The sequence below is a fragment of the Plecotus auritus genome, assembly GCF_963455305.1.
Source record: "Plecotus auritus genome assembly, chromosome: 5".
NCBI lineage: Eukaryota > Metazoa > Chordata > Mammalia > Chiroptera > Vespertilionidae > Plecotus > Plecotus auritus.
In genome coordinates this window covers 7148374-7175311 of record NC_137776.1, presented here as the reverse complement: position 1 = coordinate 7175311, position 26938 = coordinate 7148374, and the positions used below count along the sequence as shown (strand labels likewise).

Sequence of the window (26938 nt, the reverse complement as noted above, 5' to 3'; positions counted from 1 at the left end):
CCTTTTTTAAAAAGTATATTTTATTGATTTTTTACCGAGAGGAAGGGAGAGGCATAGAGAGTTAGAAACATCGATTAGCCGCCTCCTGCACACCCACTACTGGGGTACAGGCCCTTGACCTGAATCGAACCCGGGACCCTTCTGTCCGCAGGCCGACGCTCTATCCACTGAGCCAAACCGGCCAGGGCGATTAGGAGCATCTTAACGCAGAATTGTGGGAAATGATCTGGATGAGAGAAAATCTCTTTAAGGCACTGTGGGTTTTTTTCCCCCCCAACCCCTAATAATACGTGGGAGACTTGAACCAGGCCGCAGGCGAAGGCGGGGCGCAGGAAGGGTCCCGCCGGAAGGTCCCTCCGGAAAATCCCGCCGGCAGGAAAGTCCGCCAGCGCCATCCGGAAGGAGGTGGGGCCAAGCGCTCGCGCGGAACCCGGGCTGGGCGGCTGCGGCGCAGGCCGGGCTCATTTCCCGGGCGGAAGCCGGCCCCGGCTCTCGGCGTCCCGGCTCTCGGCGTCCCGGCGCGGGCTGGGGGCTGGGAGGCGTTGCCCGGTCGGTTCTCTCTCCCGGTTCCTGGGGCTGCCTGTCTGGGCCTTGCAGACATGTCGGGGTTCAGCCCAGAGCTCATCGACTACCTGGAAGGGAAGATCTCCTTTGAGGAGTTCGAAAGGCGGAGGGAGGAGAGAAAGACCCGCGAGAAGAAAGTGAGGAGACGCAGGGCGAGAAGGCCGCTCCCCGTCCTGTGGCCCTGATAGGCTTAGAGAGATGTGGGGGCCCAGAGGACCCCCTTCGTGTGGCGGGGCGGGCCGGGACCCAGGCCCGCACCTCTCCTCCCTGTGCCAAGCTCCTCTTAAAAACACCCCCCCACCCCCACACCCCCAAGCTTTGTCTCGGTTGTGAGCTCTTCTCCGTTTCTCGTGCCCGACTTACTCCTTGGTCCTGGGGGGCAGCTCGACAGGGCCGCCCAGGGGGGCCGTGGGCGGGCCGTGGGGGGTCAGCGGGTCTGGTTCCAGCCTCGCTTTGCCGCTGAGTGTTGGTGTGACTTTGGGTCGGCAGCTCACCTCGCTTCTTTAGGTCTCAGTTTCTCTATTTTTATTTTATTATTTTTTAAAATGGCACAAACTGGCCTGTTTTTAAATATATTTTTATTGATTTCAGAGAGGGGGGAGAGAGAGAGAGAGAGACATAAATGATGAGAGAGAGTCACTGATCGGCCGCCTCCTGCACGCCCCCGCCCCCCACTGGGGATGGAGCCCGCCACCCCGCCTGTGCCCCACGGTGACCTCCTGGTTCACAGGTCAGCGCTCCACCACTGCGCATGCCCCTCGGGCAGTTTCTCTGTTTTTAAACAGGGATTTGAGGTCCCATTTCTGAGGAGTCTCCCAGTGGTGTGATGTAATCGTCCACACGCACACAAAAGAAAAACAACGTGAATTTTCTTGTCTAACAAAATCTTCACTCACACATATTTTCCATACTTAATGAAGAAATATCTGGGTTTTCCGTATATTGTCATTTACTTGAAGTCTGAGGGAAAATGAAATGGCACCTTTTGAAATTATTGGTCGATTCTTCCTAACTTCATACAACGAGTAGCACCCTGTCTGTTCTCATTTCAAACGTTAGGACACCCGTGCAGATTAATAGGAAATCCCCAAGCTCTGTTGTTACTGTTTTTTACAAAAGACTGACTCAGACCGAGACGTAAGCACTCCGTAACGCTTTGACGGCGTTGAGATTTCGTTTGCACGTACAGCCCGTGTGTCCCGCTCAAGTTCTACGTGAACAGAGTGAGGCAGATGCCCTGTTTTCAGCCGGAGAGAGCTCAGTCTGCATTCGCTTTGGGAATCATTAATTTATTTTTAATCACAGCATCTTCAGGGGAAAGGAAAGCCATCGGCTGAAGAAAACCCAAATGACTCTGAAGTCCCGTCGTCATCGGGAATCGACTCTGCCAAAGCCCAGGACGACGATGCCAATGAAGGTGCGTCCCCATCGCCGGCTCCCTGATTAAAGGTTAGGGGCACCCAATAGCCCTCGCTGGTCTGCTCAGTGGACAGAGTGTCCGCCTGGGACTGAAGGGTCCCCGTTCCGGTCAAGGGCATGTTCCCCAGTTGCCAAACTCAATCTCTAGTGGGGGGCCTGCAGCAGGCAGCCAATCAATGATTCTCATCATTGGTGTTGCTCTCTTTCTCCCTCTCCTTCTTCTCTGAAATCAATTTTAAAATGTGTGTGTGTGTGTGTGTGTGTATATATATATATATATTTTAAAGAGTACCTAATTTAGCAAAAACATTTTTCATTGCAGTGGCATTCTGTTGTCGATTTCCTGGTTTATTAGGAGCATAGTGCATGTAATAGGTGCTCAATAAACATTGAGTTACTGAATATGGGTTATTTTTGTGGGAAAATGTTTCAAATTGATGTCAGTGTTTGGGAGCCTTTTTGGATTTATTTTTTAAATTCTCATAAAAAAGAATGCCATGTTATTTTTCATTTCTGAAATAATAATACTATTTTAATATTAAATAGTATTGCACTCATGTTGGGGTCAGATAATTATTATAAATGCATGTAAGTAACAACGCATTCACCCTCAGAGTAGCACTATAAGGCAAGCATTATTAACCCCTTTTTACAGTGAGGGAATTGAGGTACATAGGACTTCAGTGCCCAAGGTTACACATCTAGTGAGAGATGGAGAGGAAGTCTGACACCAGACAGCTTGGCTCTAGCCTAGAGCCACTATGCTATCCCACCTGGTTCTCTACCACCTGGTTCTATCCCACCTGGTTCTATCCCACCCGGTTAACTACCACCTGGTTCTATCCCACCTGGTCCTATCCCACCTGGTTCTATCTCACCTGGTTCTATCCCACCTGGTTCTATCCCACCTGGTCCTATACCACCTGGTCCTATACCACCTGGTTCTATTTCACCTGGTTCTATCCCACCTGGTTCTATCCCACCTGATTCTATCTCACCTGGTTCTATCCCACCTGGTTCTATCCCACCTGGTCCTCTACCACCTGGTTCTATCCCACCTGGTCCTATCACACCTGGTCCTATCACACCTGGTCCTATCACACCTGGTCCTATCCCACCTGGTTCTATCCCACCTGGTTCTATACCACCTGGTCCTATACCACCTGGTCCTATCCCACCCGGTTCTCTACCACCTGGTTCTATCCCACCTGGTCCTATCCCACCTGGTTCTATCCCACCTGGCTCTATCCCACCTGGTCCTATCCCACCTGGTTCTATCCCACCTGGTTCTATCCCACTTGGTTCTATCCCACCTGGTCCTATCCCACCTGGTCCTATCCCACCTAATTCTATCCCACCTAATTCTATCCCACCTGGTCCTATCCCACCTGGTTCTATCCCACCTGGTTCTATCTCACCTGGTCCTATCCCACCTGGTTCTATCTCACCTGGTTCTATCCCACCTGGTCCTATCTCACCTGGTTCTATCTCACCTGGTTCTATCCCACCTGGTCCTATCTCACCTGATTCTATCTCACCTGGTTCTATCCCACCTGGTCCTATCCCACCTGGTTCTATCCCACCTGGTCCTATCCCACCTGGTCCTATCCCACCTGGTCCTATCCCACCTGGTTCTATCCCACCTGGCTCTATCCCACCTGGTTCTATCCCACCTGGTTCTCTACCACCTGGTTCTATCCCACCTGGTTCTATCCCACCTGGTCCTATCCCACCTGGTCCTATCCCACCTGGTTCTATCTCACCTGGTTCTATCCCACCTGATTCTATCTCACCTGGTTCTATCTCACCTGGTTCTATCCCACCTGGTCCTATCCCACCTGGTTCTATCCCACCTGGTTCTATCCCACCTGGTCCTATACCACCTGGTTCTATCCCACCTGGTCCTATCCCACCTGGTCCTATCCCACCTGGTCCTATCTCACCTGGTCCTATCTCACCTGGTCCTCTACCACCTGGTTCTCTACCACCTGGTCCTATCCCACCTGGTCCTATCCCACCTGGTTCTATCCCACCTGGTCCTATCCCACCTGGTCCTATCCCACCTGGTCCTATCCCACCTGGTCCTATACCACCTGGTCCTATCCCACCTGGTTCTATCCCACCTGGTCCTATCCCACCTGGTTCTATCCCACCTGGTCCTATCTCACCTGGTTCTATCCCACCTGGTTCTATCCCACCTGGTTCTATCCCACCTGGTTCTATCTCACCTGGTCCTATCCCACCTGGTTCTATCCCACCTGGTTCTATCCCACCTGGTTCTATCCCACCTGGTCCTATACCACCTGGTTCTATATCACCAGACTTATTTAGTTCTTAGGTCTGTGTCTTAAAATTCTTTTTTTCCCTCTCTGCTTTTAACTGTTACTGTGTACACTTCTGATTGCCCATTTAATTTTACTTAGGTGAGGCCCAGAGGATGAGTAGGCAATTCCTACAGAGTGAAAACATGGCTTTATGACAGCTTTCTTTTTTGGGTTGTTTTTGGGGAGTGCTCATTTGTTTGTGTTTTTGTTTTTGTTTTTGCTTTCAAGTTTTAGGATAGAAATTTGTCTTTCAAAAATACTGTTTTTTGGTTTTGCTTTCACTACTGTATGTTCTAAAGCGTCCCCACCCCCTAACCCCCAATCTCAACGTGTCTTTCTTCAGGAGAAACGTCAGATGGAGTTAGTAAGTCAGTTCACAAGGTCTTTGCTTTCATGCTTGGAGAGAATGAAGATGAGGAGGAGGAAGAGGAAGAAGAGGAGGAGGAGGAGGAAGAAGAAACACCTGAGCAACCCACTGCCGGCGATGTCTTTGTGTTGGAGATGGTGCTCAATCGTGAAACCAAGAAAATGATGAAAGTAAATTCTTACTTAATTTGGTAATAGAAACAGAATGTAAAAATGTGACATTGAAAAAGAATTCAAACTGTGAGAAAGGAAAATCTATGAGACAACTACTGTTACTGGTTTCATTTAGAGATTTTTAAAATGTAAAACCTTAATTATTTCATGTGTCAAAGTGTACCATAGTTTTGCTGTTGAAAGGTCCGTATTGATACGTTTTACAACTTCAATCTGAGTAGATAGATTTGAAAGGAGGATCTTTAGAATTGCATCATATAAGTTCTCTGGCATGTACATTTATTTTGCAGTTCTCCATTTGTTATTTATTCTAATTAGTAATATAAGTAATTCCGATCACTTTGGTTTTGCTTTCTTTAAATATTTAACTGTGTTTTGAACTTTCTACTGTAGGAAATTTTGTTTTTTTTTTGTTTTGTTTTAATTATCTGAGGTGCTTATTTTGGAGAATATCATAGAATAATTTCTTACTTTCTGTGATTGAATTTAGCCATTTGGTCCTTAGATCTGAGTGTAGATTGAAACGTTTTAAAGAAGAATTTCGGCTTTGTTATGGTCTGTCCTTACTAATGTGGTTGGAATGGAAACCGAAGACATTACTGCATTTTAATCAGAAGGTCCTTTTTGTTCCGTGCAGGAGAAGAGGCCTCGGAGCAAACTTCCCAGAGCTCTGAGAGGGCTCATGGGTGAAGCCAACATTCGCTTCGCTCGGGGAGAACACGAAGAGGCGATTTTGATGTGCATGGAAATCATCAGACAAGGTGCTGCCTTGGGGGTTGTGGCAGTGCAGTTTTCCTTGGCAAAGGGGGGTTTTCACGAGGGGAGCATGGTGAGAGTTTTCATGCAACTACACTTTGCTTAGAGAAGAGAATGCTTGAAAAATGCCAACGTGTGAAAATTTAATAAAGCAGATATAATCTAGTGTTTATTCTAAATTCCATTAAGTAGTTTATATAATTCTAATAGAGTTATTTAAATAGTTTATATATTAGAAGAAGGATCCATACATAATTTGATGTTAGCTCAAGCCTCAGCCAATGGAATTTTTTCTTTTTAATTCATTATAGCTCCCCTGGCTTATGAGCCGTTCTCTACTCTTGCCATGATATATGAGGACCAAGGTGACATGGAGAAATCACTGCAGTTTGAGTTGATTGCTGCACATTTAAACCCCAGTGACACTGAAGAATGGGTTAGATTGGCAGAAATGTCTCTGGAACAAGACAATATTAAGCAGGCAATTTTTTGCTACACAAAAGGTAATTAAAATGTTTTTCTCATTTTTTATAAAATGTTACATAATCAATTTCTTGATAATTGTGCTTGCTATTTTGGGGTGATGTTAGTTGAAATTATTTATTCCTTGTAGTCAGAGGTATTTGGGGTTCATCTGTTTTCATGTTTATCAGCAACTTTATGTTATGAGCTAATACTGCACAAGTTAGTACAAGAACAGAATGTTTATTTTCCCACCAAGATCAAGATTGATTCTATGCTGTTCCTTGAGGGCTCATGTCAGACTGGAGTGACCAAATGAAGGTTAATAGGATTCAAGTTCTGTCTGGTCTTAGGTCAAATCTAGGTGAGAATTCATGTAAAGGTAGATGTCTTCCTATAACCAGCTCAGTTTCAGAGGCAAATTAATTTATAGAGTTTATTAAATTTTCCAAAGAGAAGATGGGTCACACGCAGGTACCATAACTCCATTTTAAGATTACTCTATCTTTTTTCTCTTTAGCTCTTAAATATGAACCTACTAATGTCCGTTATCTGTGGGAGCGATCAAGCCTGTATGAGCAGATGGGAGATCATAAAATGGCAATGGATGGCTATCGGCGCATCTTAAACCTTTTGTCTCCATCTGATGGAGACCGATTTATGCAGTTGGCTAGAGATATGGCAAAGTAAGTTTGGAGTGAATGTATACAAATGCTGTTATTAATCATCATAGTTTAGAAATCAAATCTACATGAAGAAGAATTTACTTTTTTTTTTTTTTTTTTTAATATATATTTTATTGATTTTTTACAGAGAGGAAGGAAGAGGGATAGAGAGTCAGAAACATCGATGAGAGAGAAACATCGATCAGCTGCCTCCTGCACACCTCCCATTGGGGATGTGCCCGCAACCAAGTTACGTGCCCTTGACCGGAATCGAACCTGGGACCTTTCAGTCCGCAGGCTGACGCTCTATCCACTGAGCCAAACTGGTCTTGGCAGAATTTACTTTTTATTGAGGTTTTGCTTCTTGTATTTTATAATCTGCTTACATGGAGAGGTGGGATGGGGTTTTTGGTGTGTTTTTTTCCAATCCAACTGTGTGATTGCTTAGAAAAATGCGTATGTACAATTACCTTTCAAGTGCTCAGAAGCTTAAAAAGGAGCATGTTTTGAAAGGATGACTAGGCTCCCAGCTTTCCATAACTTATTTGAAGTTACATACATGTGCAGTAATGTTCTTTTAAACTGTTGCAGATGTGCTAATGAAATGTTTGTGATTTGGGATCTCCTGAATCATTTTATCTTGAGCTAAGAGTAGAATAACATTTTAAGATGCAAAATTTTCTTTGTATTTAGCATCTGCTACTGACTTGGCATATATTTTATTCTAAAATATTATGTCCAACTGCATTTACTTCTCTGACATGCTGTACAGCAAAACAAAGCAGGACACATTTTGGCTAAGTGATGCCTTGTGGTGTGCTTTCTATTCTAGAGACACCTCTTATAGTATTTCAGTCTAGTGTTAACCATCTTCATGTGGGTATCTTAGGGTGAGCCCTGTTAATTCCAGGGCCGTTGTCATACAGGGGCTTACCTGTGAACTCACCCCCTGTGCTCCCGAGGATGGATTATGTAGGCATCCTGGAAGCATTTTAGGAAATTGGTTAAGGCAAGGCACACCCCTAGACTGATCCTTGATGTATATGATGAGCATTGAGGATCTTCCTAGGCTGTTTGTTATGTATTAGATCTCTAGCTATCACAAGTGCTAGGCCAGTAAGCTCCTACTTTATGAATTATAGTACATTTGTTTTCCTCTGTATATTTTATAGTCTTATTGGGACAGGGTGGTGAATGAACAGTTCTGCCATTGCCTCAGAGGTCTTTGCTAAATGGAAATCTTGTTACTATAACTTTTGATTGATGAAGCTTTCTCTCAGGCTCTACTTCCCTACCAGAAATATTTGTTGAATATAAATTATGTGTTAGGCACTGTACAAGCATCAGGAGATCCAGTATTAAATGAGTTTTAACATTCCCTGCCCTTGTAGAGTTTGCATTCTCTTTGGGGGACATAGGCAGTGATCAAATGAACAACTAAATACATGGTGTGTGAGGTGTTGATAAGAGATATGAAGAAAACCAAAGCAGGAAAGGGGATAGGAAGTTGAGGAATTGGAGTGTGTCATTTAAATAGGGTGATTGGAGGAGGACTCATTCCCTATGTTATGTCACACTGACCTGAAAGTGAGCTGAAGGTGGTATGGGAGAGATGTTAGGGAAGAGTGTCACCGGCCAGGGAAATGGTGAGAAGAGAAGCAGTCTTCTTTAAAATCACAATCAGAGCTGATTCAGAGAAAGATGTCCAGTGTCAGTGTAACATGTCAGGATTGCTGACCAGCTCCGTGGCCCGCTGGAGGCTAGTGGCCGCTCATTTAGAGTGAGTCCAGTCAGCATGGGCAGCTGGTGGTGAAGAGTAGGTATATTTGGAGTAACAAGTAGGTATACTAGTACTAATATTTGGGGTTTTATCACATGATTTTGGTAAAGGGAGAGAAGGGCAGGGGTATTAAGGAGATGTGCAGGAAGTAGTCATAATGCCGTACCACGGAGAAGGAGGAGAGTGAGGACAGGAAGGGTGCAGAGACTGTGGGGCGGGGTAGGACCAATGCTGTGGGGAGCCCTGGAGGAGAAGAGTTGGTGTTGGGCTACAGAGGGATGAGTGGATGATGTGGGGAGCGGTGGGAGAGAGGTACTTGACATTGACATTGTTAAGCTGACATTGGACATCTTTCTCCTATCCTTTGTCATTTACCTTTTTAGGAGTTACTATGAAGCCAATGATGTTACCTCAGCTATTAACGTAATTCAAGAAGCTTTCTCAAAACACCAGGGCCTAGTCTCCATGGAAGATGTTAACATAGGAGCTGAACTGTACATTTCTAACAAACAGTACGACAAAGCTCTGGAGGTAGGAACACGTGTTTCTCTTTAGGTTTAAAACTCATTTCTTGTTCTAGAAATTTTTACAAATTGATAGTTTCTCATTTTAGTTATGTATGTTACTTATGTGCTAAATTATGTAAAGAAGTATGTATGGAGACATCTCTGATTCTATACTGATTCCATATGAAATATAAAATGTAGTGTTCACCTGGTAAAAGCTGTCTTCATCACAGGTGCCAGACATGGCTGTACTTCAGGGCGGCAAGACTCAACCAGACTAATTGCTGTCTCACTTCTTAACCTGTTGGGAAAAGTTGTTTGCTGTGATACAGGAATTGCATGTCTTTAGTTAAGCATTAGTTAAAATGATATAAAAATATTAATGTGTCACAGTGGTTTCTTATATTAAAGAAACTTACTGTTGCTTTTTATAGCCCATTTATATGTTGTAAGGAATATTTGAATTAACTGTTCAAACCTTTGCATTGTGAAAAGGTTTTTCACACATACCTACTGTATTATTTTCTCTCCCTCCTTCAAATCTTATAGGTAATTATGGATTTTTCTGGAATCATGCTAGAAAAAAGAACTCCGGAAGAAGGCACTTCAGAAGAGAATACAGGTTGTAGTTTCTCTTCCTGGAAAGTGTATAGGATCCTCTCTTGTTCATTTTGAACCTGACAGTTACTATTTTCATAGCAAGTTTTCCCAAGAAGCATTTTTCCCTAAGAGAGATATCACATCTTTTTCTTGTGATTATTCACTTACCTTTTCCAAAATACTGTTTTCAGTCCCTTTTATTCTTCAGTACGTCCATTTGGACATGGCTTTTCTACTGACCCAGGGTCTTTTTAGTGCTACATAAAGGAAGACAGCTTTTCAAAACAATTTACTTTTCAAAAAGGACTTAAAATGCTCTCTACTAATTTACCTTAAACTTAAGCATTGAAAAAATTCTACTTCTATCTCTTTCTCTCTCAGCTTCTTTGTAGTGAAGACTAAAAGAGGCTTTTGAATTCAAGAAGAAAAGAGAGTTCATATATCCTTGTTTGTCTTTTAGTCTTTTTAGTTCTTTGCAGATTTGAAAGAAAGTGTGGGAGTTTATGTAGGATTTACATATTAGGAAAAAAATATGAAGGATAATTGCTACCCAAAGACACACTGAAGGAGGTGTAAGTACCCAGGACTAGAGTTGGCCACATTTAGAATGCATACAGAATCATTTGCTTTGAATTAAGTAAATGAGGTCTTACATAGGAGACACAGTTTGCTTCGTTTGACCACATTGTAAACTTGCACATAGGAAGTGTTCTGCCTGTCTGTCTGATCCACAGCTGGTGAGAATGTCACCTGCACTATACCTGAAGGGGTGCCAATAGACATCACGGTGAAGTTGATGGTCTGCCTTGTTCACCTCAACATCCTCGAACCACTTAATGTAAGTAATGTTAAGATCTGTACTTGAGAGTCTTCAGATCTAATTCACAATGATTTCTTTAGATGACGGGAAATTGTAAGTCGACCCTAGATTTCATATTTCTCAATAACCAGGAAGTCACTCTAAGCTTCTTCGTGTGGCTGTCTTATAAAAGGCAAGAGTGTTTTGGAAAACTGGGCTTATAATACTTTGTTTTTCTTTTAAAATGAGAACAGTGCAGAGATCAGAATTTGAGATTGGGTCTTTTGGACAACTGGTAAATTCTGACAGTATTTCATTAAATTTTAAAAAATGGGCATTTACTTTGCAAACTTCAGGATAGGTACTGAATAAAATACACAAATCCCTGCCCACATGAGTCTTTTGTCCTGATGGGGTTAGCTAGATAACAAACGAAATTAGCATGTGAGATAATAGGATGTCAGTTGGCGGTAAGTGCTCTGGGGGAAAATCAAACGGGAGAAGAAGAGGGAATGTTGGGGTGGGAGGAGTTGCAGTTTGAAATAGGGTGGTCAGGAGAGGCCTCCCTGAGAAGGACACAGGTGAATGGTGGCCTAAGGAAGTCAGCCACGCAGGTGTCTGAGGCAGGGAGGAGCACAGAGCAGCGCTGCCTCGCTGCTGCCACCTGCCTTATGCAGGCCTCGGGGTGATGGGGGACAGTGGGTGTGGCAGCAGGAGCTCTTGAATAGAGGTACAGAAGCGAATAGGAAATGGAGGATTGAGAGCTGTTTTGTGTAGCCTTCTCTTCAGGCTTGCCCCTGCTGACTGATGTGTGTGTGTGTGTGTGTGTGTGTGTGTGTGTGTGTGTGTGTGTGGAAAAGAGAAATAGACGTGGAAGTGCACGTTTGTACTAAGATTGACTTCAGGCTTGAATCTTGCGGGCTAGCCTCTCCTGACAACCCTGGTGGAACAGAACCCTGAAGACATGGGAGACCTCTATCTAGACGTCGCCGAGGCTTTCCTGGATGTTGGGGAATATAGCTCTGCGCTTCCTCTCCTTAGCGCGCTGGTCTGCTCCGAAAGGTACAACCTGGCCGTGGTTTGGCTTCGGCACGCAGGTAATGCTCCTCTGGAGGGAGAGGGCTAATCGTATCAGGAGACAGGAGTTTACTTCCCCCAGATGGCAGTAATTGTTACACAGTGTGCGGGTCTTAGTGAGGGTGGTCTGAGGGCAGCTCTTGGAAAGCTAGTATTTTAAATGGTCCTGGTACGTCACTCAGTGACTGCCCCTCCCCAGTGCTTTGCAGGAATGATTCCTTTCCTGCTGCCAGAGTGAGGCGGGACTAACATGTTCCTGTTAAAAATACCGTAAATAGCGCTGCTTACCTGTCTTAATCATCGCCTCTGCTTTCTAGGTCGTCAGATTTGGAATGTTCTAATTCTTAAAAAACTTTTACAGATTTATATTTAATATGTTATTTGGGGGAGATTAACATATTTTCAAAGCTCTTTGAGCCAAAAATATGCTCAAGATTGGGTTTTATCTGTCATTTTATTTCCAAGTCCACAGTAATCTGAATAAATTTTGTATCTTAAGTCCACACTAATCAGAAATAAATTACTTAGAGTAGGAAAATAGCTTAAGAAATACAACTAAATCTCTTCAAGAATCACGAAAGCCAAAAATATTCTAATAGCATTTCCTATTGAATCAACACAAAAGATGCATTAAAATTTGAATAGTCTTGTTTAAAATACTGCGTGATGGCAGAAAGTTCTAGTAGTTCTTAAGTATTACATATGCAAGAAAGTTCTCTATTACTGGAGAAGCCTTGATTGACATTTTTAGATAGATATTTGGAGACATATAGAATGAAATAGTAAGAGAGCACATAATAATGAAGATGACAGTTTCCTGGGTAGATAAGGATACAGATGTAATATGCCACCATAAAGCTATGGTAGGTGTGGTGTTTGGATTTTAAAGACAGGAGCAGAGAGCGGGGATTGTTATTGCTTCCTAAGGCTGGAAGATTGAACTTGCTCCTGTTACTAAGAGTAGGTATTTCAAATCCTATTTAACTCGAAGCATGATGCTGATACATGCTGTTTCCATTTTGGGCCTGTGTCACTTGACATGAGTGGAAGATAAAACCTCAGAATCATCTAAAAATCATAAATTCGGGCTCATTGTATAAGAGATCATTACAGGAATTTAATGCTTATAGCATAATAACAAAATATCTTTAAAAGTGAAAAATAAAAATGAGAAATGCTGTTGTGATGATCCATCCATAGTAAGTAGTCTTCTTTTTTTTTTTTTTTTTTTTTTTTTTTTTTTAAATATATTTTATTGATATTTCACAGAGAGAGGAAGGGAGAGGGATAGAGAGCTAGAAACATCGATGAGAGAGAAACATCGATCAGCTGCCTCCTGCACACCTCCCACTGGGGATGTGCCCGCAACCAAGGTACATGCCCTTGACCGGAATCGAACCCGGGACCCTTCAGTCCGCAGGCCGACGCCCTATCTACTGAGCCAAACCGGTTTCGGCGAGTAGTCTTCTTTTATTAGCAGAGGTTAGCCTAAAGATGATAGGAGGGATTTGAGGAATTTGAGATTTGAGAAAGCAGCTGGGCAAAAGCATCATTTTAGCATGTAATTGCAGTGAAAAAGGAAAATGATGAAAAGGACCTAAATAAGTGCTGTTGCAGTTAGGGTGGAGAGGAGGAATGCTACAGGGATTTGTTTTCAAGTTTAGATGGTAGGACTTAATGATTGACTGGCATAACGTTTGAAGAACGGGGCCCAATCACTTCACTTCTGAAAACTTACCCCAAGGAAGTAATTGACTGAGGAGAGGGATTGAGGATCACGGAGCTCAGGAGCTGGCAGTAACCATGGTGAGGACGGGGCGGGGAGAAGGGAGTCCTGCCTGAGGTGCAGCTGTTCCCCAGCCAGTGCTCATGTGCCATGGGGGAGGCCACTCGCCATGTCAAGTCCACATTCTTCATAAGAAGCTAGTAACTTGGGTTTCATAAAAATCCTAATTTTAAAAAATGTAGACAATTTATTGTTTTTAACAGCGCTGTGGCCAAACAAAACACATCATTAAGTTAAATTGGTCCACCAATTTGTGAGCTCTGGCTTATATATGTAAAGATGTTTACTGCAGTTTAGAGTAAAAATTTGGAGATAACCTAAATGTCAGATAATATGTTTAAGTAAATAATCTATTTAATTGGCTATTATAATCATTCAAAATGCTGTTGAAGACGGGAAAATGTTGAAAGCATAATGCTAAGTGAATAAAGCAGAGACCTAAAGTACATGTGTAGGCTGATTACATCTTTGTGGCAATTTGAATTTAGTTAGGAATTCAATGGATTGGTCAATCAGTAGATAGAAATTAGAGCCAACAGTTGTTTTAAAGTGCTAGAAATATTCACACTTTTTTTTGTTATAATTCTTTTGATATTGCTAAACTGTTTCTTTAAAAACGGAGAAATAATTTTGGCAAGCTTAGCAATGTGTAGTTCATGTTTGTGCGTTCCTTGGACCTCCTAGAATGCCTCAAGGCCTTGGGCTACATGGAGCGCGCTGCGGAGAGCTACGGCAAAGTGGTGGAGCTGGCCCCCCTGCATCTGGATGCAAGAATTTCCCTCTCCACCCTGCAGCAGCAGCTGGGCCGGCCTGAGAGAGCGCTGGAAGCCCTGGAACCCATGTACGACCCGGACACGCTAGCACAGGACGCCAACGCTGCGCAGCAGGTAGGCCGGACGCGGGAGGAAGCTTTTCCTGGTGCGTGTGCATCCCAGCTTTCTCCTCCCGCAGGATTCTCTGCGGCTAACACCGACTTCCATGTCAGCGTATCAAGTTCAGTGTATTTGAAAAATGATTTTGAGTCTTAAGTTTCAGCCACTCATTAGACTATAAATTGCAGTTTCTAAAAGGATGCATCTAATTATAGTGAAAGATCATAAAGCAAATGTTCTTAAGCTTTGGTTTCTAAGACAAAACACCTAATAGTAAAGGAATCTTGTCACCGACCATCATGTGCTTATTTATTTAGGAGCTGAAGTTACTGCTTCATCGTTCCACTCTACTGTTTTCACAAGGCAAAATGTATGGTTATATGGACACCCTGCTTACCATGTTAGCCATGCTGTTAAAGGTGGGTGGTGATCTTTATGTAGCCTTGCTGACTTTTTCAATGGTTAGAAAATGACTTAAATAAAGATTATAGCTATGTTATAACTCTCTTTCACTCTATTAAACTCAAAGTAAAAGTCAGATAGAGACAAAAGACCTGGAGATTATGTAATTGAAAGTCTGCATGAAACTATAAACTTGACTGCAGATTAAGGGAAAAAGATCTTTGCTAGTCCATATTTAGAAAAGTGAGAACCACAGCATTATTGGTTATTGGCCCAGTACACACTACCTTATGCTAAAATTGTTCACTTTGCAAAAAAGTTGTCCAGGTTATGACATCCTGTGTGAGTATAGCATTTCTGCAGGGAGGTGGTTATGTGGGTGTTTATGTGTGTGATAACATTGGTGTGAATTGCCCTCTTTGTGAGTAACAAGACCCAAATTGCTTTAGTAAGAAAAAATGTCTATTCAATCTTTTTTAGATGTTTATATACACAGTAGCTTGGTCTAATTTTTCCTTACTTAAGAATCTTTCAGGCACACCCATGTTACTTGTGGCCCATAGATTTTCTTTAAAAATTTTATAACCAAAAAATGTCAAATTATCTTTAATTCAGGTAGCAATGAATAAAGCCCAAGTCTGTTTGATATCCAGTTCCAAGTCTGGAGAGCGGCATCTCTACCTCATTAAAGTGTCACGAGACAAAATATCAGACAACAATGACCAAGAGACAGCAAATTGTGATACCAAAGGTAATTACTTTTCGTTTGCTTTATTACATAACACTGGGCTGAGTTGATAAAAAGACTCAAGTCACACCTGACAATAGTACTCTAATAGAAAATATACCCTTTTCAAGTAAAATGAAATTTTCTAATTGAAATCCTTCAAGTATAATAAACTTATTTGGTGTTTAAAGAAAAAGGAAGGCCATATGTAAATAATTTTTAAAAATTAAAAGGAAAAAACTCTTAGTTTTTCTGTTTAAAAAAAGTAAACCAAGTTTTTAATTTTGACTTTAAGAAGAAAATATACCTCATTTTAAGGAATTTGTGAAGATTAGATGACAGTGCAGGTTACTGTGTTTGCCCAGTCACTTCAATGACATACATCCCACTCTTTGTTAAATTCATTTTTGACCAATGCAGCAATCGTCATAGAAATTGAAAGTAAGTTGCTTTAACTCAGTCTCAAATAACAACTTTAAAGGCATCTATTTTTAGCTGGAAAAGCATCAAATATGCTTAGGTGAGATTATTACTTAGAGACTTTGGAAAAGACCTAGGCTATAAACTGGAGATAGCTGGCAGAAAATTATTTCATTGTTAATTAATTCAATAGACATTTAGTAAATCTTTTTTTGTTGTTGTTGTTAATCCTCACTTGAGGATATTTTACTTTTCCCAGTGATTTTTAGAGAGAGTTGAATTGAGGGAGAAGGAGGGAAGGAGAGAGAGAGAGAGAGAGAGAGAGAGAGAGAGAGAGAGAGAGAGAGAGAGAGAGAGAACATCTACATCGATTGGTTGCTCCCAGTTGGTTGCTCCCACACGCACCCTGACATGGGACCAGGGATGGAACCTGCAGCCCAGGTGCGTGCCCTTGACGGGGAATTGCACCTGTCACCCTTCGGTCTGCAGGCCGAAACTCTAAACACTGAGCCAAACCGGCCAGGGCTGTTAAATCATGTGACCGTTATGGCCATGTGCCACAGACAGGGTTTCAGAATCCGGAAGACTGAATCTGTTGGGATGACGTAAGGGTAGAAAGTAAGCAAGGTGCTGCCTGGGAGGAGTGAGGGCAGCTGCTCCTCGTCCAGCTCAGAGTCTGCCGTCTCCAGCTCACTGACTCTGAGCTCAGGAATTTACACTGTGTTTCCTGAAGTTACATTTTTCTCCATATCTGATCTTGCCTCTTTTCTCTTTCAGTATTTTCTCATTTCAGGCTCATTGTTGATTTTTTCTTATGCTCATAAAGTTTCTGTTGTTTTGCTTTGTTAATTTTGTTATGGTGGGGATCACATTACACTGTGCGCCTGGCCCTATGCTGCATACATCTTGGTTCTCTGATTTTCTTCACTTGTTTTTCTCATAGCCATGTTCTAATATTGCTCTATTCTCTTTGTGGCAAGTATATTTAAAGAATGTGTAATAGTCCATTGAATAGCAGTGCCATGACCTATTTACCCATTCCCTCATTTTTTTGATGTATGGTTGCTTCTGGTAATTTTCTTTTTTCAAATATGCTTTTATTGATTTTTTTAGAGAGGTAGAGGGTGAGAGAGAGAAACAGAAACATCGATGAGAGGGTAATATCGATTGGCTGCCTCCTGCACACGCCCCACGGGGGATGGAGCCCAAAGCCCGGGCATGGGCCCTGACTGGGGATTGAACCGGCAGCCGCTCAGTGCATGGGATGGTGCCCACCAGCTGAGCCACACTGGCCAGGGCTGATAGTTTTCTTTTGTAAATAATACTGCAGTGAGCATCTTCATATCCATAGGTTTATCTATATTTTTGACTAGTTGTTTAGGATAGATTCCCAAAGGGAGAATTACTAGGTTAAAGACTGAAAAAGTTTTATGGCTTTTGATACTTCGCAAGGGTTATAAAAGGGAGGTATCTTACTGACCAGGGAATGAAGGAAAAGAGAAATTTTAAGGCAAAACAAAAAAGAAAATTGAGACAACAAAAAGGTCAAGGACAATCTGAATCTCAAAGCTTGAATTTGAAGTCCTTTGCTGAGCAAACATTTGAATCCTTGTACGTGCGGACTCTCATCTGACCTCAGGCCTGGAAAGCACGCTCGTCCTGCCGGAGGCATCCTCACAGGCGTGAGAAGCGCCGATGAGGTAGCTGGACTTTGTAGACAAGTCAGAGTGAGTGCAGATTTGCAGGAGGCAGAGCAGAAGGGGGTGGAGTCGGAATGGAAACGGGCCACTACCCCTTCTCACCATTGTCACAAGAGTGCTGGCAAGGATTTGGGCCCATTGGACCATGGTGATTAAATTTAACTTTTACATCAGCCATAGGGATTTCTTTTCTGATACTGCTCTTTCTGGAAATACATACACTATTCTAACTGATCTCCAATGCTCTCATTTCAGCAATATTTGCTGTCCTCACGAGTGTCATGACCAAGGAGGAGTGGTGGAACCTCCTGTTGAAGGCCATATTCTCCTTGTGTGAGCTGTCCCGATTTCAGGAGGCTGAGTTACTTGTGGATTCTGCGTTGGAATATTGTTCATTTTATGATGACAGACAAAAACGCAAAGAACTAGAGTACTTTGGTCTCTCTGCGGCGATTCTGGACAAAAATTTCAGAAAGGCGTACAACTATATCAGGTGACTTTCCAGTGGCTGATTTCAACTAGGTTCTTTGATAGGGCATATTTCCTCCCAGTTAGTTTCTCGTGCTCAAGGGTTAATATGCTGTTTTATTTTAGCTCTCCTGTTGCCTCCTGGTTGATTCCGTTCACTGGTGAGTCCCAGAGGCAGTATGTAAGGGCATGTGCTCTCACATACTTAACCTCTTGTGCCTCAGTCTCCCCAGTTATAAAATGGGCATCATGGTGCTTCATAGGATTATTGTAAGGATTAACTGAGATTTACATAGAAAGTTTTGAACAGTGCCTGGCGCACATTATTACTATAGTGTCCATTGTACTGCAGCTGTAGTGGAATGGGAGATAAAAAGTGAAACTTAAGCCACTTGGTTCCGTTCTTTTTATTTAAAAGTTTTGTTAGAAAGCAGAAACAAGATGTAGAAATACTGACTTCAGTGGCATTTTCTGGGAGAATCTTTCAGTGTAAAAGGGTTTGCTTGAATAAATTGCAGTGGCCCTTTTGGGGGGATGGTACATGGCAGTGTAGGTGGGACAGCACTGAAGGGTTTCATCCGTACAAAGGAGGAAGGTCTTCTCTTCACCTTATTTTTCACCCTCACCGTCGTCCTTCAATTTCAGGGTAATGGTGATGGAGAATGTCAGCAGGCCCCACCTCTGGAACATGTTCAATCAGGTCACCATGCACTCCCAGGAGGTGCGGCACCATCGTTTCTGCCTCCGCCTAATGCTGAAGCACCCTGAGAATCACGCCCTGAGCGTCCTAAACGGACACAATGCCTTCGTGTCTGGCAGTTTCAAGCATGCCCTTGGTAAGTGTCCTGGCACAGGTCTCTGTCACGTATGCGGCCTGGTCGAGAGCCTGGCCCCGGGTGCAGATGCCTGGATCCAAGCAGCAGTCCAGCTGCGAGTTATCTTCCCTCCGCCCCCTCTGCCGCAGTTCCTTTATCTCTGAAATGGAGAGAACACTTGAGCCTACCTTGTAGATTCTTGTGAAAATTAAATGAGTTAATACAAAGAACTTAAAACAGTGCCTGGCACATACAGTAAGTGGCTCTGTTCATAATCTATAATAATCCTATCTAATAAAGAGGGAATATGCTAATTGACCATCACTCCATCACAAAGATGGCTGCACCCACAGCTGAGGCCAAGTTCCCATAAGGAGCCTTAACAAGCAATCAGCAGGGACCTGAGGCTACGCCCTCCCCTGCCCACGTGGGGCTTGACAGGGTACCTCAGGCTGCTCCCCCCCCCACCCCAGCGCCAGGCCAGGGGACCTCAGGCTGTGCCCCCTACCAGGTGGGGCTTGACAGGGGACTTCAGGCCGCACCCCTCACCCAGCACCAGGCCGTGGGACCTGAGACTGCACCCTCCCCCAGCCCCAGAACCAGGCCAGGGGACCTGAGGCTACACCCCCTGCCTGGCAGGGCTTGACAAGGTTGGGACTGGCTGGGTCTGGATCTAGCCCAATGGGAGGGGCCGGCCGGGTCTGGGTCTCACGCGATTTTGAGGTGCATGTGGGTGGGGACTTGACTCTGGGTCCCGTGGTGAGCCCCAGACTCTGACAGGAGGAAAGTTTTCATATACATTTTACTAATTTTCTTTAATCTCTGACACTTCTATTATAGAGAAAGGGCAAATAGCAATATTAAATTATTTCCTCTAATTAATCACCTATTAATGTGCACGGATTTCGTGCACCGGGCCACTAGTAAAAGCATAATATGCTAATTAGACCGGATGGCTGAACGACCTTCCGGACAAAGCTGGGGCTGTGAGGGCCGAGCCCCTTGCCCGAATTTTGTGCATTGGGCCTCTAGTAATAATAATAATTAATATTAATATTACTTTTTCTTATGAAGCTTTGGTTTAAAAAGGCTGAAGTCTTAGAATTTATTTTAAAGGTCAGCCATTCTCCTTACTTAGGCTTATTTGTTTTAAAAATGATTTTCATTAATTATAGATATTTTGCCACCTGATTTTAATTTGCTGTAGTACAAAAAAGGATTTAAGATTTGCTGATAGTTTATTCCTTTGGGAGAAAATTTATATCAAGATTTATTTACATAGTGCTCACTAATGCTAATTAAACGGGGGAAAATTCATTAATCATGTGTAACGAAGTTCTATAGTAAGGAATCAGAAGACACCAAGTAGGAAAATACCTGCCCAAATGTTTACAATGAAAATGAGGCCCGTGTCTCCTGTTCCTGAAAGCTAGCGTTGCCAAGTGCACTTCTGAGTACACTGTGTGGCCGGTGGTGGAGCATCAGACACTGAAACTCTCTTCCACTGGGTGTGCTTTTTGGAATTGTTAGTTAATATTAAGAAAATATAAAATACACATTAATTTCATTTTTCTAAATTTACAAACTTACAGAAGGTAAGAACAGAAAGTCCAAATGGCAGTCTGCCATCTGTGTTGCCAAAGAGACTTGATGGTGCCATTCCTTCCGGAATGGGAGCTGGGAGGAATAGAGCTTTTATCTGTGTATATGATAAATTATGTATCATCTTTTTGTAAGAAAAATCTATGTAAATTTCCCCATCACATATTGGTAAGCTTTTGACATGAGATAATTGTACATGTGGATTACATGGAATTCACAAAAACCCAAAGTTTTATTTTATTATTTGATACATTTAGCTGTTCTAAGGAAAAACAAAGTAGTTGCTACATTTATAAAAACAACACCCATTATCTAAAAAACAAAATTATTTTTTCACCTCCTTGATCCATTACATTTGATTTTTTAAAATACATAATTAATTTTCCAAAAGAAGTAATCAAAGGCACATTGCTCTTTAAATAGATTTAAGATCGTAAGCTAGGTTTATGATCACAATTGATAAATTACTTACTTTGGAAGTATGACTCTACATGAAAATATCTAGTTGTACCTAAAAGAAGGTTATTTTTAGTTACTCATGTTTAATCTTTATGGTTAGGATACATTCATGGCTAAATCCTTCTAATTTTATTACATGTTTTTAAAAATTGAAATTTGCATATGTTAACTACCACTAATGTTTGTTTACCTTTAAAATGTATTAGAATAAATATATTTGAAGAAATAAGGAGCGATGTTCTCATCACACCATCTGATATCCGTGCTCATTTTTCAGGCCAGTATGTGCAAGCCTTTCGCACCCACCCCCATGAGCCTCTCTACAGCATCTGCATAGGCCTAACCTTTATTCACATGGCCTCTCAGAAGTATGTGTTAAAGAGACATGCTCTTATTGTGCAGGTAATTAATTTGGATTTCTCATTACGTGATTGTATATTTTTTAAAAACGAATAAACTTAATGTGCTTGTTATCCTGCTTCAAAAGTAATACCTGCTAATGCCCTGGCTGGTGGCTCAGTTGGTTGGAGTGTCGTCCTGTACACCAAAAGGTTGCTGGTTTGATTCCTGGTCAGGGTACATACGTAGGGTGCAGATTCAATCCCCAGTTGGGGCGCGTACAAGAGGCAACCAGTTGATGTTTCTCTCTCACATCAATGTTGTGGATTTGCTTAAATCCCTCAATTCTACTCTCTCTAAAAGCATTGTACCAATGTTTTTCTCTCTCTAAAAATTAATATTCTCAGGTGAGGATTTAAAAAAACACACCTGCTTACTACATGTGTTGGGAATCCCCAACCCCCTATTCCTCTGTTCAGCCCTCGTGGACTAGCACCTACAGGTACTCCTGTATGTGTGTGTGTGTATCCTATCTAATAAAGAGGGAATATGCTAATTGACCCTCACGCCATTGCAAAGATGGCTGCACCCATAGCCAATAAGGAGGGAATATGCTAATTGACTGCCCCGCCCTCAAAGATGGCAGTGCCCATAGCCAATAAGGAGGGAATATGCTAATTGATTTTTTAAAAAATAAAATGGCTAAAAGAATGCCTAAATTAAACTAATGATAATTGTTAAAACTGGGTATTGGGGTTCATTATAATGTTTTTTTTCCTTACTTTTATGTATTTGGAATTTTCCATAATGAAAAAGTAAAAAAAAAACCCACCTAAAAACCTGAATTTTTCCTTTTGGGGTATTTATTTGTAATATTTTGTCTACATGTTCCTCTAAGCTTCTTTTTCTTTATTAGTGGGTACTGTTGCTGTACTAAGCAGTGTAGGGTTGTTGATAAGTGAACAGATGTGTAGTGAACACCCACTGTGGCTAGAGCAGTGAGTGAGCACACAGGCAGAATTCCTTGTCCTCAGGAAGCTTACAGAGTTCATAGGTAACACTTGATGGGGAATTTTTATGGATTAACTCATTATTAAATAGTTAAATTATGACCTTTTTAGGCCCAGTAGGATAAAACTTTATGTATAGCACGCCCTTGAATAACGTCTTGTTCAGCGTCGTTTCATTATAAAGCTGATGACGTGCTGTGGGAACTACCTTGGGTTTGCCTCACGTGGCCTCTGGTAAAACTGGTTTCCGTACATGTCATTTTGCTGGAAGTTGCAGAACCTGTCAATAACATTAAGTGAGGACTTAGTGTCATTTGGAAGCTAAATTTGAAACCACTTTTAGAGTTAAATAGTAGGTTTTAAATGGTAGGGAGAGAGGTAAAACAAGAGATAATGGATAACGGGAGTTTGTTGTACTAATCTCCCTTATGTAGGTCAAACATTTTAAGCTCTAGCCTCTCAAATTAATTGATTATTTACTGACCGCACAGGACACTTGCCCTGCAGTTTGTACCTTCCGGTGGATGCTGGAAGTTGCGGCTGCATTACAGGGGAGAGTGAATGGGAAGAGGCAGAGGAACAGCTGCTGTTGGGACGCTGTGACCACGAGGAGGCTGCATGCTTACAGCTGTGCTCTGCAATCACTTTCTCCAAAAGCCTTTCAGTCAGAAGCTTTCAGGGCAAAACAGCACCACCCAGGCTTTTGGGTTAAGAGGTCACTAAGGTCCTAAGAAGTAACTTAGGAAAGGTTCCATTTACTGAGAAAGGTTACGTATATTCAAGTGACTTTGCTCCTGAGCACAAGCCTCTCTAACTTACCATTGAAGGACTCAGATTTTGTATTCTGCCCAAGCTTTTAGACATGTATTTCAGACCAAAAGTGAAAAAGTTTACTGGCCTCCAGTGCCACAGAAGCCAGTTTGAAGCCGTAGAACCACGCATATATCCTGTGTTTTATAGACTGGATCTTTGACAGCTAGTTGTAACATTTGGCTGTTTTCTATGAATATTTCTATCCTTAGCTTAAAAGATCTTTCCTTCAGGGGTCCTCAAACTTTTTAAACAGGGGGCCAGTTCACTGTCCCTCAGACCGTTGGAGGGCCGGACTATAGTTTAAAAAAAAAAACTATGAACAAATTCCTATGCGCACTGCGGGCCCGGGACGAGTCGGCTGCTAAGCAGGACAGGCAGCGGCACCCGGCGGGCCGGATAAATGTCCTCGGCGGGCCGCATGTGGCCCGTGGGCCGTAGTTTGAGGATGCCTGCAAGAGCTTCTGACCATGCGGTGACTGACACCAGAGTGCAGACAGGTGTTCTTTTCGGGTGTGACTGTCTTTTTCCAACATTTGTATTCCCAGCACCTGGCACATAGCGTGGCTCATACTTGTCAAATGAGTGAAGTCTTAAATTGTTTGTCTCTTTCTTTTCGGTAGGGCTTTTCCTTCCTCAATCGCTACCTCAGTCTACGTGGGCCTTGCCAGGAGTCATTCTACAATATGGGCCGTGGCTTTCACCAGCTGGGCCTGAGCCACCTGGCCATCCACTATTACCAGAAGGCCCTGGAGCTCCCTCCGCTGGTGATAGAGGTATCGTACCACCCACTTCAGAGACTGAGGGGTCATATGCAGACAAGGGCAGCCAGCTCAGAGCTGTGGTCCAGGAGTGAAATAAGTTTTAGCGGACATGTGAAAATGTGTTTTTCCCTTATGGGATCCATTCATGTAATAATGTTCAGCAACAAGTCCCTCTTTGCCATCCTGGCTTTATTCTCGATCGGCAACCACGTGGACATGTATGACTTGTGATTCTGACCATTTTAGTTATCCTAAGACAGCCCTGTGGCTTACAGGTAAGAGCTGGTAGACCTGAAGCCTGAACATTGAGTAATATAGTCATTGCTCATTTTCAAGTTCAAGGGTAACTAACACATTTCTTTCTAAAGATGAAAGACCAGTATTGATGTAGGTTTTTGTTTTGTTTTTTAAGATAATGTAGTATAGGGTAAAGTGTTGCCAGTACCATGATAATCTGTGTTTAAAGTCTGCTTTTTATTTTCATTTCTGAAGAGAAGTACATGTAGGTAACTGTCTTCCTCCTGCTGCTTTTAAGATTCGTTGTCTGTGACCTTCGCCATTCTCTATGTGCCTCTGTTAGACAGTGCAGGCGTTTTTGCATCTGCTCACTGGTGTTATAATTTCTTTATTTTTGCAAACGCAGAAGGTTTATGTTTTTTATGAAGTCATGTCTCTTAATCTTTCTCTTCATAGTTTCTACTCTTGCTGTTATACTTAAAATGGCCTTTCCTATCCAAGATTATATTATCATATTATTTCTTTCTTTTGCGGTTTCATTGTTTTGCTCTTAAATCCTTACTGTGTCTGGAGTTTATTCTGCTGATGCGTGTGGGTGAGACCTTTTCTTAAATTACTGGTTAGACATTTAAAAATATTTGATGATACAGTTCCTATAATGATTAATTTATATCTAAGGTAGATGCATAATTTTTTTTTTTAGTATTGTGAATTTTAACGGCTTTTGAACACTTACACTTACAAAACTGTTTATTTACCATAAAATTGCCCTGGTTGTTAGTTTGAAAAGTAACTCATTTGTGTTTTTCCCCCTAGGGTATAGAAGTTGACCAGGTTGACTTACGAAGAGATATTGCCTACAACTTGTCTCTCATTTATCAGAACAGTGGGAATATTAGAATGGCTCAGAACCTGTTGTACACCTACTGTGTTATTTAAGGCCCCTTCAACCAAGAAAGGGATATTGGGCAGCTGCTATGTGTGGATAAGTACTTTCTGTCTCAAGGCTTATTGTTAACCCCCAAATAGTAATGGTAATTTTGGAATTATCTAATGTGTATTTCGTATTTAACATACCATAATGATCTTTTTTTTTCAAAGTATATTTTTATTGATTTTAGAGGAGAAGGGAGAGGGAGAGAGAGACAGAAACATCAATGATGAGAGAGAATTATTGATTGGCTGCCTCCTGCACATCCCCTACTGGGGATCGAGCCTGCAACCCAGGTGTGTGCCCTGATCGGGAATCGAACCGGGGACCCTTCAGTCTGCAGGCCGACATTCTATCCACTGAGGCAAACCAGCCAGGGCTCATAATGATCTTTTGGTAAATATGTAAAAATGATTATTTCTACAAGATTTTGTATATTGTCCTGTCATTTTCCTTTAGCATTTTTTAGTCCCCAGGCTGAAATGGATTGTAGTGACTTTTGAGTGGCTTGGAGTGGAATATACTGATTTCTCACTCGTACTGTTTATTTATCTGTGCATATGTTAAACGCCTGCTCTGTACCCGGCACTGTGATAGACCCAGAATACAGTAGTGAGACAGATGTGCTCTCTCAATACAATTCCTTAAATACAGAACTTGAGCACATGTTTATCTGAGAGAAATGTTTGTTGTGTTTCTACATACATCATCATTGTCAGCCATTTATTACTTAGTGCCTATTACTATTGCAGAAGGTTGCTTATTAAAGCAAAGACAAATCGGGAATATTTCTGATGTCAGCACAGTTATGCAATTCACTTGTCTGTAACAAAATGATTTAAAATGGTTAATGGTAGGAAGACAAATAATGGAGTTAACTTTTCCCTTTTCATCTGTATGTGTCTTAGTCACGTAGACGGAGACCTGGGAGGCTGGGCTAACTTCAGAACACGGTGCTCCGAGGCAGCTTAAAGAAATGCACTATCAGTGTTGGACAATGGCTTTCTGACAAAAAAGAGGATGATGCTCAGTAGCATAGCCTGGTTTCCATCTCAAGATCACTGGGGATGTAGGAGGGCTGGGGATTGTATATGTGGAATGAAGTATTGTATGTTCTTGGATCTGAGATAACAATACTTGTTAGACATACTGTTGGTTTAACAACAGCACTTTAGAGTTTCTTTCAGGAGAGAATAAACGCTGTAAACATGCATGTGGGTTGTAACCCAGTCCAAGGGCGGGGGGACGTAAGCCTGAGACAGGGTCAGAAATCAGTGGGGCTCTTCACTCTGCATACATGGCCGGAAGCAGCATTCGTGTGTAATCAGTAAATGTGTTACTGTCCCTCTGTGTGCACATGCACATGTAATGTAAATAAAGTGTTTTGTACTGAAAGCGCGTTACTTCGTGTGCTTGGTTATTGTGACAATCCCCGTCTCACATCTGAGACTGAGCGGCATGTCAGGGTCACTAGCTCTGGTCTTCCTTCAGAGGAACTTCCTGCTTCAGGCAGACTCACAGCAGATGGTTGGCGGGGGGGGTGTATTTTAGAAAGAAGAGGGAGGCTTCTGGGCATCAGCCTGGTAAAAGCCCTGTAGACAGCGTCTTGGGGCTGTCACTTTAAAAGCTGATACCCACCGTCTTCAGTCACCCTGTCCTCAGCCAGGGGCAGGTCCTGGTGCCACTCCTTTCTACAGTCTCAGGCTTCAGCACGGGGTCTGCTCCTGCACCGTCTAGCCGATCCAGCTTCCTCCCGCCCTCCCTGGGGAACGTTCTGAGGGGCTGGAGCTTCACTTGGAGCTTTTCCTGCGGGCCAACCGGCAGGTAACCCATCCTGTTGCGGAAGAAAAGTAAAGCCTGCACGTTAGGAGAAGTCAAGGCGAGAGATGGCAGGAGCGCCTTGTCCAGGTTTCCATCCCACCCTAAGGCTGCATTTGTGCCCTCGAGTCTCCCCGGAAGAAAGAGTGCCCTGGTTGCGGGCGCTAGCCCTGGGAATTTACCAGTACCCTATATCAGTTCCACTTCACCCTTGCTTGTTTTTTCTATTTGCACCAAGAAAGTCCCTTAGCATTCCTTCTTTCATTTAGCAGTGATGCTTTTAAGC

General features: G+C 42.6%; 1 protein-coding gene across 1 annotated transcript; it reads left to right on the top strand.

Annotated features, from left to right (window-relative positions):
- The first annotated feature begins 476 nt into the window (after positions 1-476).
- On the top strand, positions 477-26232 carry GTF3C3 (general transcription factor IIIC subunit 3). Its single transcript, XM_080669901.1, has 18 exons — positions 477-701; positions 1870-1981; positions 4651-4844; positions 5485-5608; positions 5915-6106; positions 6586-6751; positions 8894-9041; positions 9566-9638; positions 10351-10454; positions 11341-11512; positions 13963-14165; positions 14468-14569; positions 15168-15303; positions 17655-17892; positions 18513-18703; positions 21021-21145; positions 23526-23678; positions 24720-26232. Exons 1-18 carry the CDS (start codon positions 600-602, stop codon positions 24840-24842), a joined length of 2658 nt encoding a protein of 885 aa, XP_080526027.1. The 5' UTR covers positions 477-599; the 3' UTR covers positions 24843-26232.
- The last annotated feature ends 706 nt before the right edge of the window (positions 26233-26938 follow it).

What these genes read in the sequence shown, in the direction of transcription:
- GTF3C3 (XM_080669901.1), top strand. Translation starts at nt 600, where the DNA reads ATGTCGGGGTTCAGCCCAGAGCTCATCGACTACCTGGAAGGGAAGATC. An exon ending in AAACCAAGAAAATGATGAAA is followed by an intron (nt 4,845 to 5,484) that starts GTAAATTCTTAC and finishes TGTTCCGTGCAG; the next exon opens with GAGAAGAGGCCTCGGAGCAA. An exon ending in AGCAAATTGTGATACCAAAG is followed by an intron (nt 15,304 to 17,654) that starts GTAATTACTTTT and finishes CTCTCATTTCAG; the next exon opens with CAATATTTGCTGTCCTCACG.